General features: G+C 47.0%; 1 protein-coding gene across 1 annotated transcript in view; it reads right to left on the bottom strand.

The window, feature by feature from the left end:
• Positions 1 to 14,675, bottom strand: part of Fli1 (Fli-1 proto-oncogene, ETS transcription factor) — a 115,890-nt gene that overhangs the window by 35,077 nt on the left and 66,138 nt on the right. The window contains exons 3-4 of the mRNA XM_052188750.1: positions 7,831 to 7,985; positions 3,350 to 3,553 (exon numbers count right to left, since the gene is read on the bottom strand). Coding sequence (XP_052044710.1) covers positions 3,350 to 3,553; positions 7,831 to 7,985 — 359 coding nt within the window. The remainder of the gene's footprint in view (positions 1 to 3,349; positions 3,554 to 7,830; positions 7,986 to 14,675) is intronic.

Genomic DNA, 14,675 nt, shown 5'->3' with positions numbered 1-14,675 from the left:
TTGACCTATGATTGTCAGGCTTAGTAGAAAATATTTTCTCCTATTGAGCCATCTTGCTAACCTAGTTTGACTTCCAACAATCCATGCTTTGGCCATAGTCCCCAGTTTTCCTATACTGAGCTCCCTTTTCTCTACTCTGTGCCCTACATCTTGTTGAGGGTCTTAGCTCTTTTCCCTCTACTCTTGCCATAAGGGGAAACATTTGGCCCCAGCTGCTCCCCAATAAAAGCCCAACAACACGATTCTGAGGATCCACACATGTTCCTCTGGCCCCAACCTTGCAGCCAAGCCCTGGCCTCTCTCTTAAACATGAAACAGCCTATGCAATTCAGTCTGAAAACAAACAAACAAACAAACAAACAAACAAACAAACCATAGAGGGCTTGAAGGCGTGTCAGTCAGCAGGAAAAAGTTCTCAGCCACCGCAGAGCTGACAATGTCTGACAAGTAGCCTCCTATAGGGTCTATGCACCCAAGTAGTACTCAACAACCAGTGTCCTAGAGTCTGGAATCCCAGAGGAGAAACTATAATTTTAAAAAACAAGTCAGAAAATATTTCATGATGACCATTTAAAATCTAGGTGCCTCAGAAGGTTATTACAATCTCTGTTACATTTCAACAAAATTTAAATTTAACACAACCATTGTAATTTTTGCTTTGGCCCACAGAGATAGTCTTCCTCTCAACTTTGTGCCATAAGCACATCTTATGTATAAGGGTAGTTCTGATACTGAGGTCCTATTTCCCGATTGGCTCTTGATCTGTCAGTAAAGAAAGCTATGGGCCAATTGCTAGACAGAGGGTACAGGTAGGATTTCTGGGTCCCTGGAGGAAAAGGAAGAGGAAAGGAAGGGGAGGGGAGTGTTTTTGCCAGGCCTTGGAGGGAGAAGAATGGAGCAGCCATGTGAGGTCTTGGGAAGAGCTGGGGCCCGTGGTCACTACTACAGGCTGGCGGTCAGGGGTGTTTGGCAGAGGCTAGATGGGACTAGCCACTGAAGTTCAGGGCAGGTGGGAGGTGCAGAGCTAATACTATAGACAAAGGTGTGTTTTCCAGGCAGGAGACTGTAGCGTCCAGCAATTATGCCGAGAAGGCAAGCTGAAATTGAACAACTATGTATCTGTGTTTTTTATCTGCGAATCCATGAGAAGCTGGGGGAGGGGGGCTGGTAGTGTGGTCACTTCCCGGACCAAAGGCTGGTAGAGCGTAAAACTACATACAGTACCCCTGTTTTACCACAGCTGTTATCACCACACTCGTATTGCCCTTTCAAAGTCTTTCCAAACATACATGTGTAGTACCTCTTCTCAACTCTGGTAATTCCTTCACAGCAATCCCCCTTTTGGAAGCTTCGTGTGTGGCATGACATTTTCCATAGTGATTACATGTGTACTTAGAAGGAGAGAATCCATGTTTTTTTTCTTGCTATCCTCCAAACACCAAACTCTGCTCCCTGCTCCCTCTAGAGCTACTCATACTTCCACTGTGTCCTGTTATCTGCCTTTGTCTACCATCAGGACTTCCAAGGCTTGATAGGAAGCACTGATGGATGAATAGTATTCCTAGACCTTCTGAGCAGCAGATATATGTCTCCTGTCAGTGTTTGTGGCTCAGATTCTTTGGTGACAGAAGGAAGACATGGAGACTTGGGCTTTTTATGGGTTGGTCAGAAATCCAGGCCTGGAGGTCACATGGTCTGAATGGGCGTCCCTTTTACGAAATCCAAACATTCTTGGACATGTTCCTCACAAAGCATTTACTGTGAAAACCAATATTATTAGATCCTTTGTGTAGAGCTCACTGGGGCTTCTGACATTTCTCCTTCCTTGGGGATCACTCAACCTCCTACATAGATGATTCTGGAGGAGCCTAGAAGTCAGGCTTGACTGTGCTGTGTTCCCAGCCTCTGCTTCCTGCACTCACACTCTGTGTCTACTGCCTGCCCTGCCCTGTGTAGATCACGGCAGAACTCAATTCAGAGATCCTTTTGTTATTTCCTTCCACCAAGCGTTTAAAGGCTGAGAAATACAGATCGTTATTAAATGCTAAGCATCTGAAAGTCAGGAAAGACTAAGTTGAAAATAGCCCCTTCTTAGAGTGTTATTTCTTAGACTGACCTCATGGTACAGCAACTCAGACATGAGGTCATTGCAGTGGAGCTAATGTATCCTCTCCCAGCATGACCAGCTGCCTTAGAGGGGTGGTAAGATAGCCAGCCCAGAGGCACCCACGGAAACTTCCAAATGCATTTCTTAATTTTTTAATTTTTAATTTTTAATTTCCTAGCCCATGTGAGTAGAGTGTTGTCCTGCTCTCTGCAGAACCCCCTTACACTGAGACCATGTATTTTACTGACAACAACTGAATGCGCAATGGATATCCTGTACAAGGTAAACCAGCCCGGAGCCTGTGAATCCACAAAAGGCAGCTCCACAATGTTGTCTGAGATCTCAGAATTAAAAGATGCCTTAAAACAATCAATTCTTCTCAAACCTAACTCTTACAATACCTCTGGCAAACTAGGCCATTCATAGAGGACAGTGCATCTTGTTCTGCCCAGCCGATGATTGACGTGGCTGGCTATAGGGATGCTCTCATACCGAATGAGCCCATGCCTGCCTTCCCGTGGTTTCAGTTCATCTGGTGGGCACACTTTCAGTGCTTGGGGATAGCACCTGTCATGGATTTCTGATGGAGAATTAAGGCTGAGTCACCAGCAGGTCCAAAGGTATTTCCTTCCATATCTATCAAAATTCACATGGAACTGGTGGGTGGTGCTTGGGACTAGGGAGCCTCCCGTTGGGTAGCTCTTTCTTTACTAAGCTTTCCCTCCCTGAGTTCTGTCTGGGAAAGCTTTCAGTTCCTCCCAGCAAACCTCTGCCACCAGTCACTCTTGTTTCACGGCAGTGGGGAAAAGAAACCCCATAGGGTGGGGTTGGCCATCAATGTGAATCCAGAATAGATGGAGTAATACGTCAGCTCCCACAATCTCTAAACATTTCCTTAGGAATCCTCCAACCAGAGCTCATATCTCTGTGCAGTTTTGGTTAGCACAAGCTTCTGGAAAAGAGATCTTCCCAGAGCCTACCTAGTATCTGGTGTCATCTTCCCAATGTCCCAGATCTCTGTGAGTTTTCCATTTTTGATTTGCTTCCTTTGGACACTCCTGGATCAAGCCTTTCCCTTGCGGGCTTTGTCGGGACCCATGTGACGTTGACAAGGTCCTGTCCTAAGGCATAGGTCTCCTGCGACTGGTATTAGGGTACCCACCTCCTTCCCCTGGACTGACTCTTGGGGACCTGGCAGGACCTGCTCCCAAGTCTGGGGGTTTGGGGATACATGTTACTTACTTTCCCTGAGGTAACTGAGGTGCGACAACAGCACTTCTGTGTTGTAGAGGGAGGTGGCTCGGAGGAAGTCCTCCTTGCTCATTTTACACAGTTCCTTGCCGTCCATGTTCTGGAAGAAGGAAGTGTCAATCTCCATCAAGCCGTACTCCTTGATGGCCCACTCCAGCCACTGTCGAACGTGCTCCTGTGTCCACAGTGTGGGGTCTGCAGAGGACAGATGAGAGCTGTCAGCATGCGCTCCCCTCTACCCTCCCTTCCCTATCTGGTCCGCGTTTGCCTCTCCTGTGTCCTCTCTCTTCACAGCCTCCCTCCTCCCTTTTCCTCTTTCTTGTTTGCTATCTCCCCTTCCTTTTTCTCCCTTTTCCTCTTCTTTTTCTCTCTCTCCCCATTCATGGTATCTTTGACTACCAACCCCCATCTTTCCCTCTTATACCCCTCTCTTCCTCCCTCTCTTTTTTCCCTCCCTTCCCTCTATTACCTCGGAACACTCCGTCCTGTTCCATGGTTTCTGGCACTGCCTGAACTACTTAGGGCTGAGAAAGGTTCTTAGCTGCCTCACCACATACCCTGCCGGGATGGTAGGGTTTAAAACTTTTGGAGGGCAATTGAAAGCTTGGCCCAAGAAACAGTGGGATCAAAATGAAAATATCCCACAACCCCAGTGACCAATGTCTCTGGGAAGGGGACCCATTTGCATCTTAAGGCTAGCAGTGAGTGCAGGAGGGCACACTCATCCCTCGGATGCTCCACAACGGAAATGTACACAACCGTGCTGTTCCTGGGATTCCATCTCGGCAGCTGGAAACCCCAACGGTGTTAGTGTTTGACATAAACCCAATCTGGGTTTCTTCCTATGGGGGGGGGACAGCTGTGTTAAGATTTCTACCAGACCACCCCTAAACATCTTTAGGATATTTAAATGCTTAAAGATGAGAAATGGTGCTAGAGACAGAAACCTCTTTAACTGTGAATGAACAGAAACAGCACAGGACTGAGGCCTCTGCTCTGGGCTCTCCTTCCCCCAACCCCCTCTGTCTCATCGTTTCCTGAAGCATCGTTTCAACCTTCTCAGTCTAAGGTAGGGGATACCATAAATGACAAACTCCTATAGGCATGCTGATACATTTAAGTAATCCCAGGACTCAGGAAGCTGAGGCAGGAGGATTATGAATTTGAGGCCAGTCTGTGCTACAGATCTGGATCTCTCTCTCTCTCTCTCTCTCTCTCTCTCTCTCTCTCTCTCTCTCTCTTGTGCATGCGCGCGCGCGCACACACACACACACGTGCACAGGCATCAGCATGAACATGCAGTCATCAGAGCAATATGTAAGCAATGGGTTGGTTGTGCTGGCAGGTCAATGAACCTAGGGTGGAAGGGTCTGGTGAATTTGGAGAGTCCTGGAAGGCTCCCGGGGGCTGGGATGGTATTTTATTGTGGGACAGCTGGTGCCTCCCACTTCTGTTTTTCTGCTTGGTTGTTTCATTTCGCATGCTTATTTAGCAGGGGAACGTGTGCTCCTTTTAAACCAACTCACATTCCTCTCATTCTAGAGGCTGCAGAAGCTCTAGGCTAAGGGGAGTCAGTTCTAAATGGCCAACAACGGTGGTGGGGAGGAAGCTAGGTGCTGTGATCTCTAGGGGTTGTAAAAGAAACCCTTGAGAGTTTGAGTGGCAGCACAGAAAAAAAGCGGTCACATGTCACAGCTTCTGCATTACATACTAAGACTCCAAGATGTATCTACTGAGTGACAGCCCATCTGTGAGATCCTACCACAAGCCAGCTCTCTATCTGATCCATTTTTTCTCTCTCATGGAAATCTATGAGATGGGTCTGGTTATACCCGTTTTATAGATGGATAAAGAATCATGTAAGTTTTACCTTAGTGACCACTGCTAGGGTTTTTACAGAAGCCTCCAAAGATGTCACATAGCTGGAGAAGCAGGTCCCCTGAGCAGGACCCCCCCCCCCCCACCGTATCCCTCATCTTTGTCTTGACAGGATCGTGCCTTAACTCATTGGGAACTGCAAAACCTTGTTCGAGGACCCGGAAGTCCTCCAGCCTAGCCCTCTTGCTCATGTGTGGATTTGTATCTGTAAGATAGATTCCTGGTTCTGTTTTCAACCTTCTGCTTTTCAGAAACTATCAAGCAAGGTTACAGATAAATGGAAATCTCAGAAGGAGACATCTCAGAGGAGCTGGGAATGTGTTATTTCATCCATAGCTTCTCCTAGTTCCTTACTTGTAGGAACTTACTCGAATCCAAGACTGTGCATTCAATTTTATGCCCTATATTTTATTTATTTTATTATTTCCGCTCTTTGCTTTGGGCTCTGTCACAATGTTAATTCTCTCCCTCTCCAGTAAAACGAATTATAAATCTTCCACTCTGGATCATGCTAAACTCTTCCAAATGTATTTCCTGGACGGTTTAACCCTTGTTCCTTCCCATCTCGATGTGGAAATGGTGATTAACTAGAGCCCTCATTTATACTTGTCTTAAAATCCCATCATAAATTCAATCGGTTGTTCCACTAATGTTTTATTGCCTTGATTTGTGGACTTGCCCAAATGAGACTTTCGCTTGCATCCAGCAGGCTGACCTGGAGGAAGCCAGAGTGTCTAGGGGTAATGCATACAAATCGAGCCAGGGGGAGAATAATGGAGCAGATCTGAAGCTCATGGATTCATTATGCCAAATGCTTTGAAACAGCATGATAAAAATATGCCATTTTTGTTTTTTACTGCTATGGTTAAGTCAGAGCCACCTTCTGCCAATCCCCATGCGAATATTTTAACAGCACCTGAAGGGTAGAGAGACAACCAGTCTGTCCACCTCTTCCTTCTTTCCTTATGCCCTTCCTTCTGACAACCAAGGCAAGGTGGTGACAATAGCCTGGTTTTGAGGTCATCTCCACTTCTCTAATGGCTCAACCCTCAAGAGCTCCTTCTCAAGCTAGAACAGATGATTTTGGCAGCAAAGGCCTCACTTGGCCTCGTGGGGGTGGAGGGAGTCTCTCACCATTTTGTTTCAATAGAATTTTATGGCCTCAAAGTAGAGAAGGCCCACCTGGGTTAACCATCACCAACTGATCTCCTGAGGGTGGTGACAAACCAATTAAATGATGTGACAGAAGAGAAAGCTATTGACATTGTACTTGGCTCCTGTGAAATCTGGCTGAATAAAGATCTTATGGCCAGGAGTGGGTTGTACACACCTGTAGTTAGTTCCCAAACTCAGGAGGCAGAGGCCGGAGGATTGCCACAAGGTTGTTCCTGGCTTACACAGTGGATTCTAGGACAGTGTGTGCTGCACAATGAATCCCTATCTCAAAGAGCCCAAACAAGCAAACATATGAATAAATCAAATGAAGCCTTCCTTGCAATCAGTCCCTTATGCTTGAAGTAGATGGAGTCCAGGCAGTTTTTAGTCCTATGAGCTTCAGAACAATACCCATGAGCCCCTCCTCTTCTGTCTTTATTTCTGGTACCTTCTACACTCTCTCCCATGTGGAATTTAGCCCATAGCTAAGAAATGTAACTGTCACAGTAGAAGAGCAGATACAACTTCCCATGGAAACAAACACCAAGGACAGAGGATGGACCTGCCCATCACAAAATCATCCTTCAGACCAACAACACAAATCCCTTCAAACTCCCTCAGAGACATCTAATCGTTCTAAGACACAACTGCATTTACATGTTTACGAATGGAAGGATCCTGCCTCTCTGGTGAAGTTATTTTGGTTAAGAGTAGTTTTAGCCTCTGCTCTGTAATCCACTTTGTTCAAACTCTGGACATTTTGCCCCTTCCACCTGGCACACACTCTAAAGTGGCAGTTTTCGATTTCCCTCCATACCCAGGCAGCTGAGCATACTGGGGCTGTCGCAGGCAGCATACAGCCAATAGGCTAGAGGATTTAACAATAGGTTTTTCCCCTGTAACCAAAAGTACCAATACCTAGGAAAAAGAGAGGCTATTTCTACATAATGACATAACTTGTGGCACACATGTGGAGGCGTTCTCTTTGTTAAATATAGTTATTTCTATTTTAAAACCAAGAGAGCTGGCTGTAATTTTGGGAAGGTGGAACCTAGCAGAGGCCAGGAAGTACATGCCTGAGGGAAGGGTGGACATCAGGAGCTACACTCTTTATAAGAAGGAATGGTGGGGTTAGCCAGCCTTGCCTCTGCCCAAGATTCATCCTGGGGGTACCAGGTTACTCACTGAAAGTTGGTCTTGTGCTATGTTTGACAGTGGGGCTTCTGGAATCTGCATGCCAGGGTTTGGGTGACATTTGAAATCCTGCCTTGGATAGTAGCTATGGAGTCAGGGAAGATGTGTAACTTTCCCTGGTTTGCATCTTCCATTGAAGACTAGGGTGCTTGGTTTTTACATTCTAAGAGATGGGTCAACCTTACACTACAGCCCCTGAATAATGGAAATGTGGGCATTGACCAGGCATCTGGCTTCCAAGGTACCTGCAGGCACAATGACTCTCCGTTCATTGGTGGTCATGTTGGGAGGAGGAGGGCCATTCTTTTCATCCATGTAGCTATTATAGTTCATGGGGTTGGCTTCGCCTCCGCCCACCAGCTTGTTGCATTTGCTGACACTGCAGTCCACCGGAGACTCCCTGGAGTGAGAGGAAACAGGTCAAAAGGAGTCATCATTATGGGGACACGCCACTCCAGCGTCAACAGGTGTCCAGTTTCAACCTGATTGCCAGTGACCAACATTTACCCAACGTCACTAGTCCTTGTCATAGACCGGCCTTCTTCACCATCCTATAGCAGTTGATGTCTACCTTGGTTACAGGACTGAGTACAGCATGTGGCCTGTTACCCTGTCTCTTCGGTTTCTTGAAATGACATCAGTACTTGCTGACCCAGCTGTTTCTATTGCATGCTAACCATTTTAATACATTTTCACATGCTGTTTCCTTTATCTGAGTTCCCTGATAACCCAGATGTGTGGAGCAAGGGTTACTACATCTCTTTTATGGTTACCAAAAGGGAAAGATGTGCTGACTGGTGGAATCACATAACCAGTAAAGATGGATGCAGGACCCAGGTCCCCAGTGTTAAACTTCTCAGTTGAAGACCACATACAGAGGAGCTGGGTACTGCAAGGAAGAAGGGTAGCACCTGGAATGCATGGTGATCTGTTACGACTCTTGTAGCATTTTACCACTCTGAGTGGTAAAGTGTACACAGGAAGCAAGATGAAGGAAGCACATCACCCATCTTGGACTAAAACCACGCAGCACGGTTAGCATCAGACATTCACAGCATCCGACACCGTGTAATGGGCTGGCAAGCTAGGCTGACCCCACCCCCACCCAATGGTCAGCTGATGCAGCGAGTACACACAGAATATTCCACAGTGACCTTCAGCGTAGCATCATGGGGCTCTCGGCATGCCAGGGAAGTTGCCGTCCCAACCTCCCCAGTCGTCAGTTATCCCAAGAAGCAGGACCATAGCAGACTCCTAAAGGTACAGTGGATGCTGCTATGGTAGAGCCAGGTCGTAAGCATCATCCTGGCAGCCTGGGAGAGGGCCAGTTCTCCCGAGAGTGCCAAAGCAGGCCTCCAGACCAAGGAGATGAGACAAGGTTCTGATTACGGTCTGCCAGCTCTGCACGCTAACCCCTCCCTGCGTTCCCCGCCTGGCTGCTGCCCTGGGTCAGTCTGCAGTGGGCAGGACCAGACTGAGAGCCCATAAGGAACAGACAGGCCTTGCCTGCTAGGGAGTCACCCATCCCCGCAGTAGGGAGAACGGTCACCAGCCCAGGAGGAGGGAGGAGGAGAAAGAATCCAGGGCTCCTGAGAATCAGGCAGTGCAGGGAGGCCTGAGCACAATCAATAAAGAAAATTAAATGAATTTGTTTCTTAATCTGAAAGGAAAAAAATATTGCAGATCACTTATCATGGCTGGGAGATAAATGCTCCACTGAGATATTAGAAGTCAGACGGTAATTTTTTCCTGATGTCTTACCGAGGAGAACATGGGCTGAAAATGAAAATAAGATGTATAACTTACACATGTTAGAATTTAAGGTTTTACTATTTGCCTACTGTTTTTCCAGGCAAAGAACCAAGACCCAGCCGTCAGAGTCCCAGATTGTTGAAGGTTTAATGTCCCCATGGCAGTCGGAGGAGAGGCAGTAGCACATCGGGGCTTTTCACCAGCGCTCAGCCCTTTGGCTTCTGCTGTTGAAGGACTTGGCTTGAGATGAAGCAGCCTCAGTCAGACCCTGGTGCCTGTGTCTAAGACGAGCTGGCCTAAACTTACTGCTGTCCCCCAGGAAAACTGTGTGCGCATGCATACACACTCACACGCACACATTTCATTACACATAGCACACGTACGTCATGAAAACATTCAGACTCCAACTTTACATATGCATACACACAAACAATTCACTATGTTCTACACACTTTACCACATGCACCATATACACAATGATAACATGTACATGCATGTACTCGGCCACAAAAATACATACATTTTCACAGTTATGCACACACAAACTTACACACTCTGATTCACACAGTACATGCACCACATTTACATACATATGCCTAAACATACCATACAAATATGTTCATGTGTTCCACACACACATTCATACAGTTATGCATAGAACACACACATATATACAATCATCACACACACACACACACACTCTACCACTTACATGTATATAATATATGCAGGCATGCATGCCCACATCCATGGTCTATCACACACATATAGTTAGAGATATGCACACCCTCCATATGTACCTATATGCTAGTTTGTATACCCCACTGCACACACACACTCACACTCACACACACACTGGTTGTCTTCCCCAGATTCTTGTCAGATGAGAAACCATCCAAATACCAGAGAACCTTGGAGAATTAAGTTGGCCTGAAACCAAGACACTGGAATTTTCATTGGCTGGTGGAGGTGGGGGTGGGGTGGACAGCACACACTTTCCACGCAGGGTGCCCAGAGCCAGCCAGCCAGGATCAGTGGTAGCAAAAGGAGGAGGTCCCTACTTCAAAGTCTCCCATTTATGAAGACTGGAGAGAAGGGTTTTTACATGTTCTTTTTCATAGGCTCTTGGCCTTGGAATTTCTTCATTTAAAACTGGTCTCTTTCCAGGCAGAGATTAGAACCTCCGAAGTGCCCAAGCTAGAGGATCTTCCTGGTTTGGAGCTATGTACCTGGCCATGGGTGGCAAGGTTGCTCCAACTCCCCGGAGTAAAAAATAGATACAAAAGAAGAGACATAGAACCAAACCTTCCTGATGGGCACCAGTGCCATCAAGGGTGCCCTAGGCGTGGCCAGGAGGCAGGTGCAGCGGAGCTGGGGTCCCCTGGGCTCCACTGCTGGCAGTGCCTGGCTGACCAGGAAGTAGCATTGCTCGCTAGCACACAGAAGTCCCAGCCTCCTCCAGCCTTCTTTTGACTGTACCCTGATGACTGTGCCCTGCCTGGCTGCCCCTCCTGGCCCCTTTCTTGGTCCCAGACAGTTTTCCATTAGAGTCTGCAAAGGGTCGTCCTTAGCATAAAGGCCTGACACCGTTCCAAGTCCTTTGCCCTTGCAGAGCTCACCCTTCTACTCTAGCTCAGGGTGATAAAGGCAGAAGCCATATCTCACTGGCTTGCACACTTGCCTGCCAGATTTGCCTCAGTCAGCCCGCACAGCCGTGGGCTTGGTGACCACCGCCTGTCCAGGTGAAGCCCAGCATAAAAGCTGCTCTTTAATGAGGCAGCTGGCGCCTGTGAAGAGGACTTGAAGAGAACAAGAGGGAGGGGAGGCAGAGCCCTGGCTGGGGGTTGGGGAGGGGAAGAGGTTTGGCCATTCATTTTGCCCATATGGCTGCTGCTAATTTGTATTGAGACCCACGCTTACAGCTTACAGCGAGGAGCGAGGGGTTGGGGCCCACAGACAGCTGACTGTACTGGGGCAGGTGACAGGAGGGCTGGAGGCTTCCACAATAGAGCAGGAGGAAGTGATATAACTCAGAGCATCTCCACCTCAGGCCTGGGGAAGGCTTTAGGCAGCGGCCGCAGCAGTACAACAAACCACCCTAGAAACAAGCATCTACTTCTGTGTGTTTATTGAGTACTGCTTTAAAAAGGAGCGCCAGGGGTCCATAGAAGTGCTTTAGACTCTGAAGCAATATAAAGCAAGGTCGGAAACCCTAAGAGGGGTGAACAGGATCTCAGATTTCTCCCAAAGGTACCTTCCCATTTCGCTCACAGTGCCCGGACAGATCACAGGTCTGCTGACAGTCCAGGACCTTCAAGGGCTCCCTGAGCATCAAGGTTAGAGTCTATCTGTAAGTTTTTCATGTCACATGCACATTGCACACCTGAGGACTCTGGGCTGCCTTTAGGGTTTCTGTGAGATCCACATGTAGAAGCGATGTGTTGCTTTTGATATGGAAGTGTAATTTCAAGAAACAAAGCAAACCAAAACAAAATTCCCACACAAAACCCCACCACCTGGGCTTTCAATACAGGCTGTATGTGCCTTACTTCCCCACGCAAGTTTTAGAATTTAGAAATTTAGGAAAGCGCCTAGGAGTGAAGGAGGCTCATCTTCCTGAGAGTGGATCAGGGCTCTCTGCATGTTCGATGCCTCCTGATAACGCTGGCATGTCTCAGGGAAGTGATGCTGAGTTCAGATTCCTAATGCCAGTGTAAAAACTAGTTCTGTTTTCTCCCTCAAAGACTGATAGTGTTTCCTTCATGCACTGTTTTTCTCCAATTCCCATGGTTGAGACAGGATACAGCTGAGAGTTATTTGCAAACCACAACTTGGATCAAGTTTCTGAAGTTTATATCCAACACAGAACCTATGGGCTGTGCTGTTGGGAGGACAATCTGGTGGAGAACCAGATTCAACCACAACAGGAGGGGTAGGGAGGCAGAGTAAACCTCCTACAACTCAGGTAGCCCAGATAATCTCTCTTGCCTCAGATCTCAGCCCCTCTGAATGACCCTTTGACCCTGGTCCAGAAGACTTGCTGCTAGGATAAAAGGGAAGAGGGTATTGCAGCTTCAGAGAGATGGAGTACCTCCTTCATGCCAGAGATACAAATATCTATGGAGCTTTCAAAAAACATGAAGAAGGAACCCAGAAACCCATGCTTCTCAAAGAACGTTGTAGGGATGTGCTGTAAATCACTGCGCGATCTGGAATGTTCTGCTATATCATGGTCTAATGCAAGTAGTTTGTGAGTCACATATTTGAGACACATGGGTCATTTTCACCTTACTGATAGGTGTATTTTTAAAATTGAAAAAGTGAGAAGCCAGAGATATTACCCAGCAGTTAAAAACACTTGTTCTTGCAGAGTAATTCTGTGCCTCTGTGCTTGAGCACACATACATGTGTGGGTACATACGTGCCATGGCACGGGCACTGAAGTCGGATGACAGCTAGACGTTGGTTCTCTCATTCTACCATGTGGGCTCTGGGGTAGATCTCAGGTCGTCGGGCAGGGTGGCAGACACCTTCTCCTGCTGAGCCATCTCATTGGGCTTCCTCTATGTTTTGTGTTATGATAACTGGACTTTCAGAAAATTACCAAATCATGTGCAAATCTTGAAACCCACCAGAACTAGAAGGTTATGACCCTATTGATGAAGATGCCACACATTTTGGTCACAAGACACAGAAAAATAGAGTTTGGCATTCTCTCCCTGCTGGCTGGCATTTGTGATGCCAGAAGGTTCTATGCAGGCTCCTAGAGGAGAAAATGTACCAGTGGTCATGCCTGCTGCACAATACTGACTTACAGGCATTATATATCTACTGGGGCAATGGTGGCTTGACTATATGGTGGGTAACCAGCCACTCTGATTGGCTTACTGCATGAGAGGAGATATACATCTGGTACCATGAACCTGGTCAAAAGCCTGTGGCTGGTGGGATCTTGGACCCAATGAGAATATAATGCTGCTATTTCCCTACATGGAAATGCTGTTAAATCTTCAAAGTACTTATATTTATATTTATATCCATAGACTAGTATCACTTTCAGTCTAGAACAGAAAAGCTTCTTACAGAGAGTGTCAGATAGTGTTGAGACTCATACCTCATCAAATGCTGAGGCTAAGTGACTGCTAAGCCCCCAGCCCTAACTGGGAAATCTGTATTATATTCACCCTAAGCCTATAGAACCCTGCAGAAGAAGAGATGAAGTAATGTAAGAGCTAGGAGTGGGGAGGAGTGTCATAAGATGCTGACACACAGATACAACATGGCTATTCCAACCCCAGAGACACAGAAGCAATGGACACTGGTGGAAGACTGGGCCCTTCAGCATTCCTTCACTGAGAGAGGAGTGCTCATGAGACACTGCCCCATCTGAAGGAGACATTAGCTGTTAGTTGCTGCAGAGGGGAGCCTTGCTTCCTTCCTGGAGGGTGAGCTGGTAAAAGAAGGGCTCAGAGTGAATGTGACAGAGGGTAATAGGTGAATAGAGTCACAATACATTGTATATTTGTATGAATCACAATACATTGCATATATGTATGCATCACAATTTAGTTCATATATGTATGAAACTATAAAGACTTTTAAAACAGGCAACTAACAAAGTCTTGTTAATAGTGTCACTCAGAAAATAAGAGAGGTGCTGTTCAGGATGAGTAATTTAAACAGACTGGCTTCTATGTATTCATTTCTTGTCCTCTCCCTCTCCCCCTCCCCCTCCCTCTCCCTCTCCCCTCCCTCTCCCCTCCCTCTCCCTCTCCCCTCCCCTCCCTCTCCCTCTGCCCCCCTCTCTCTGACTCCTTGTCCTTCTGCTTCTGACTCTTTGTCTCTTTACCATTTCTCTGTCTCTGCCCCTGTTTCTTTCTCTGTCTCTCTAAATCTCTATCTGTCTGTCTCTGTCTCTCTGTATCTCTGTCTGTCTGTCTCTGTCTCGTGAGTGTATAAATATATGCATGCATTTCTATGCCTCTGGAGACCAAAGGGCAACTTTGGGTGTCATTACTCAGAAGCCATTTACCTTTTTGTGACATAGGGTCTACAGCTTGCCTAGTAGGCTCTCTGCCCAGTGAGCCTAGGAGATCCAGCTGTGTATGCCTCCTCAACAGCTGGGATCACCAGTGCAGGCCACATGCCTGGTGTTTTTACTTCTCCTTCACATAGTTAATGCTAGGCATGGTTTCATCCCAAATAAAGGCATCTTTCTGTATGTCCTTGAACCTGGCTCTTTATTGTGTATGCTTTGAGGGTATTGGTTAGGGGCAGGCCATGGCTATGCCTACCTGGGTGCCTCTAGACTCCACTCGATCTTTGCTTCAGCACAGTA

This window comes from Apodemus sylvaticus, chromosome 7 (assembly GCF_947179515.1).
Source record: "Apodemus sylvaticus chromosome 7, mApoSyl1.1, whole genome shotgun sequence".
NCBI lineage: Eukaryota > Metazoa > Chordata > Mammalia > Rodentia > Muridae > Apodemus > Apodemus sylvaticus.
The sequence above is the reverse complement of the archived record's forward strand: the minus strand, read 5'-3'. Positions and strand labels throughout refer to the sequence as shown.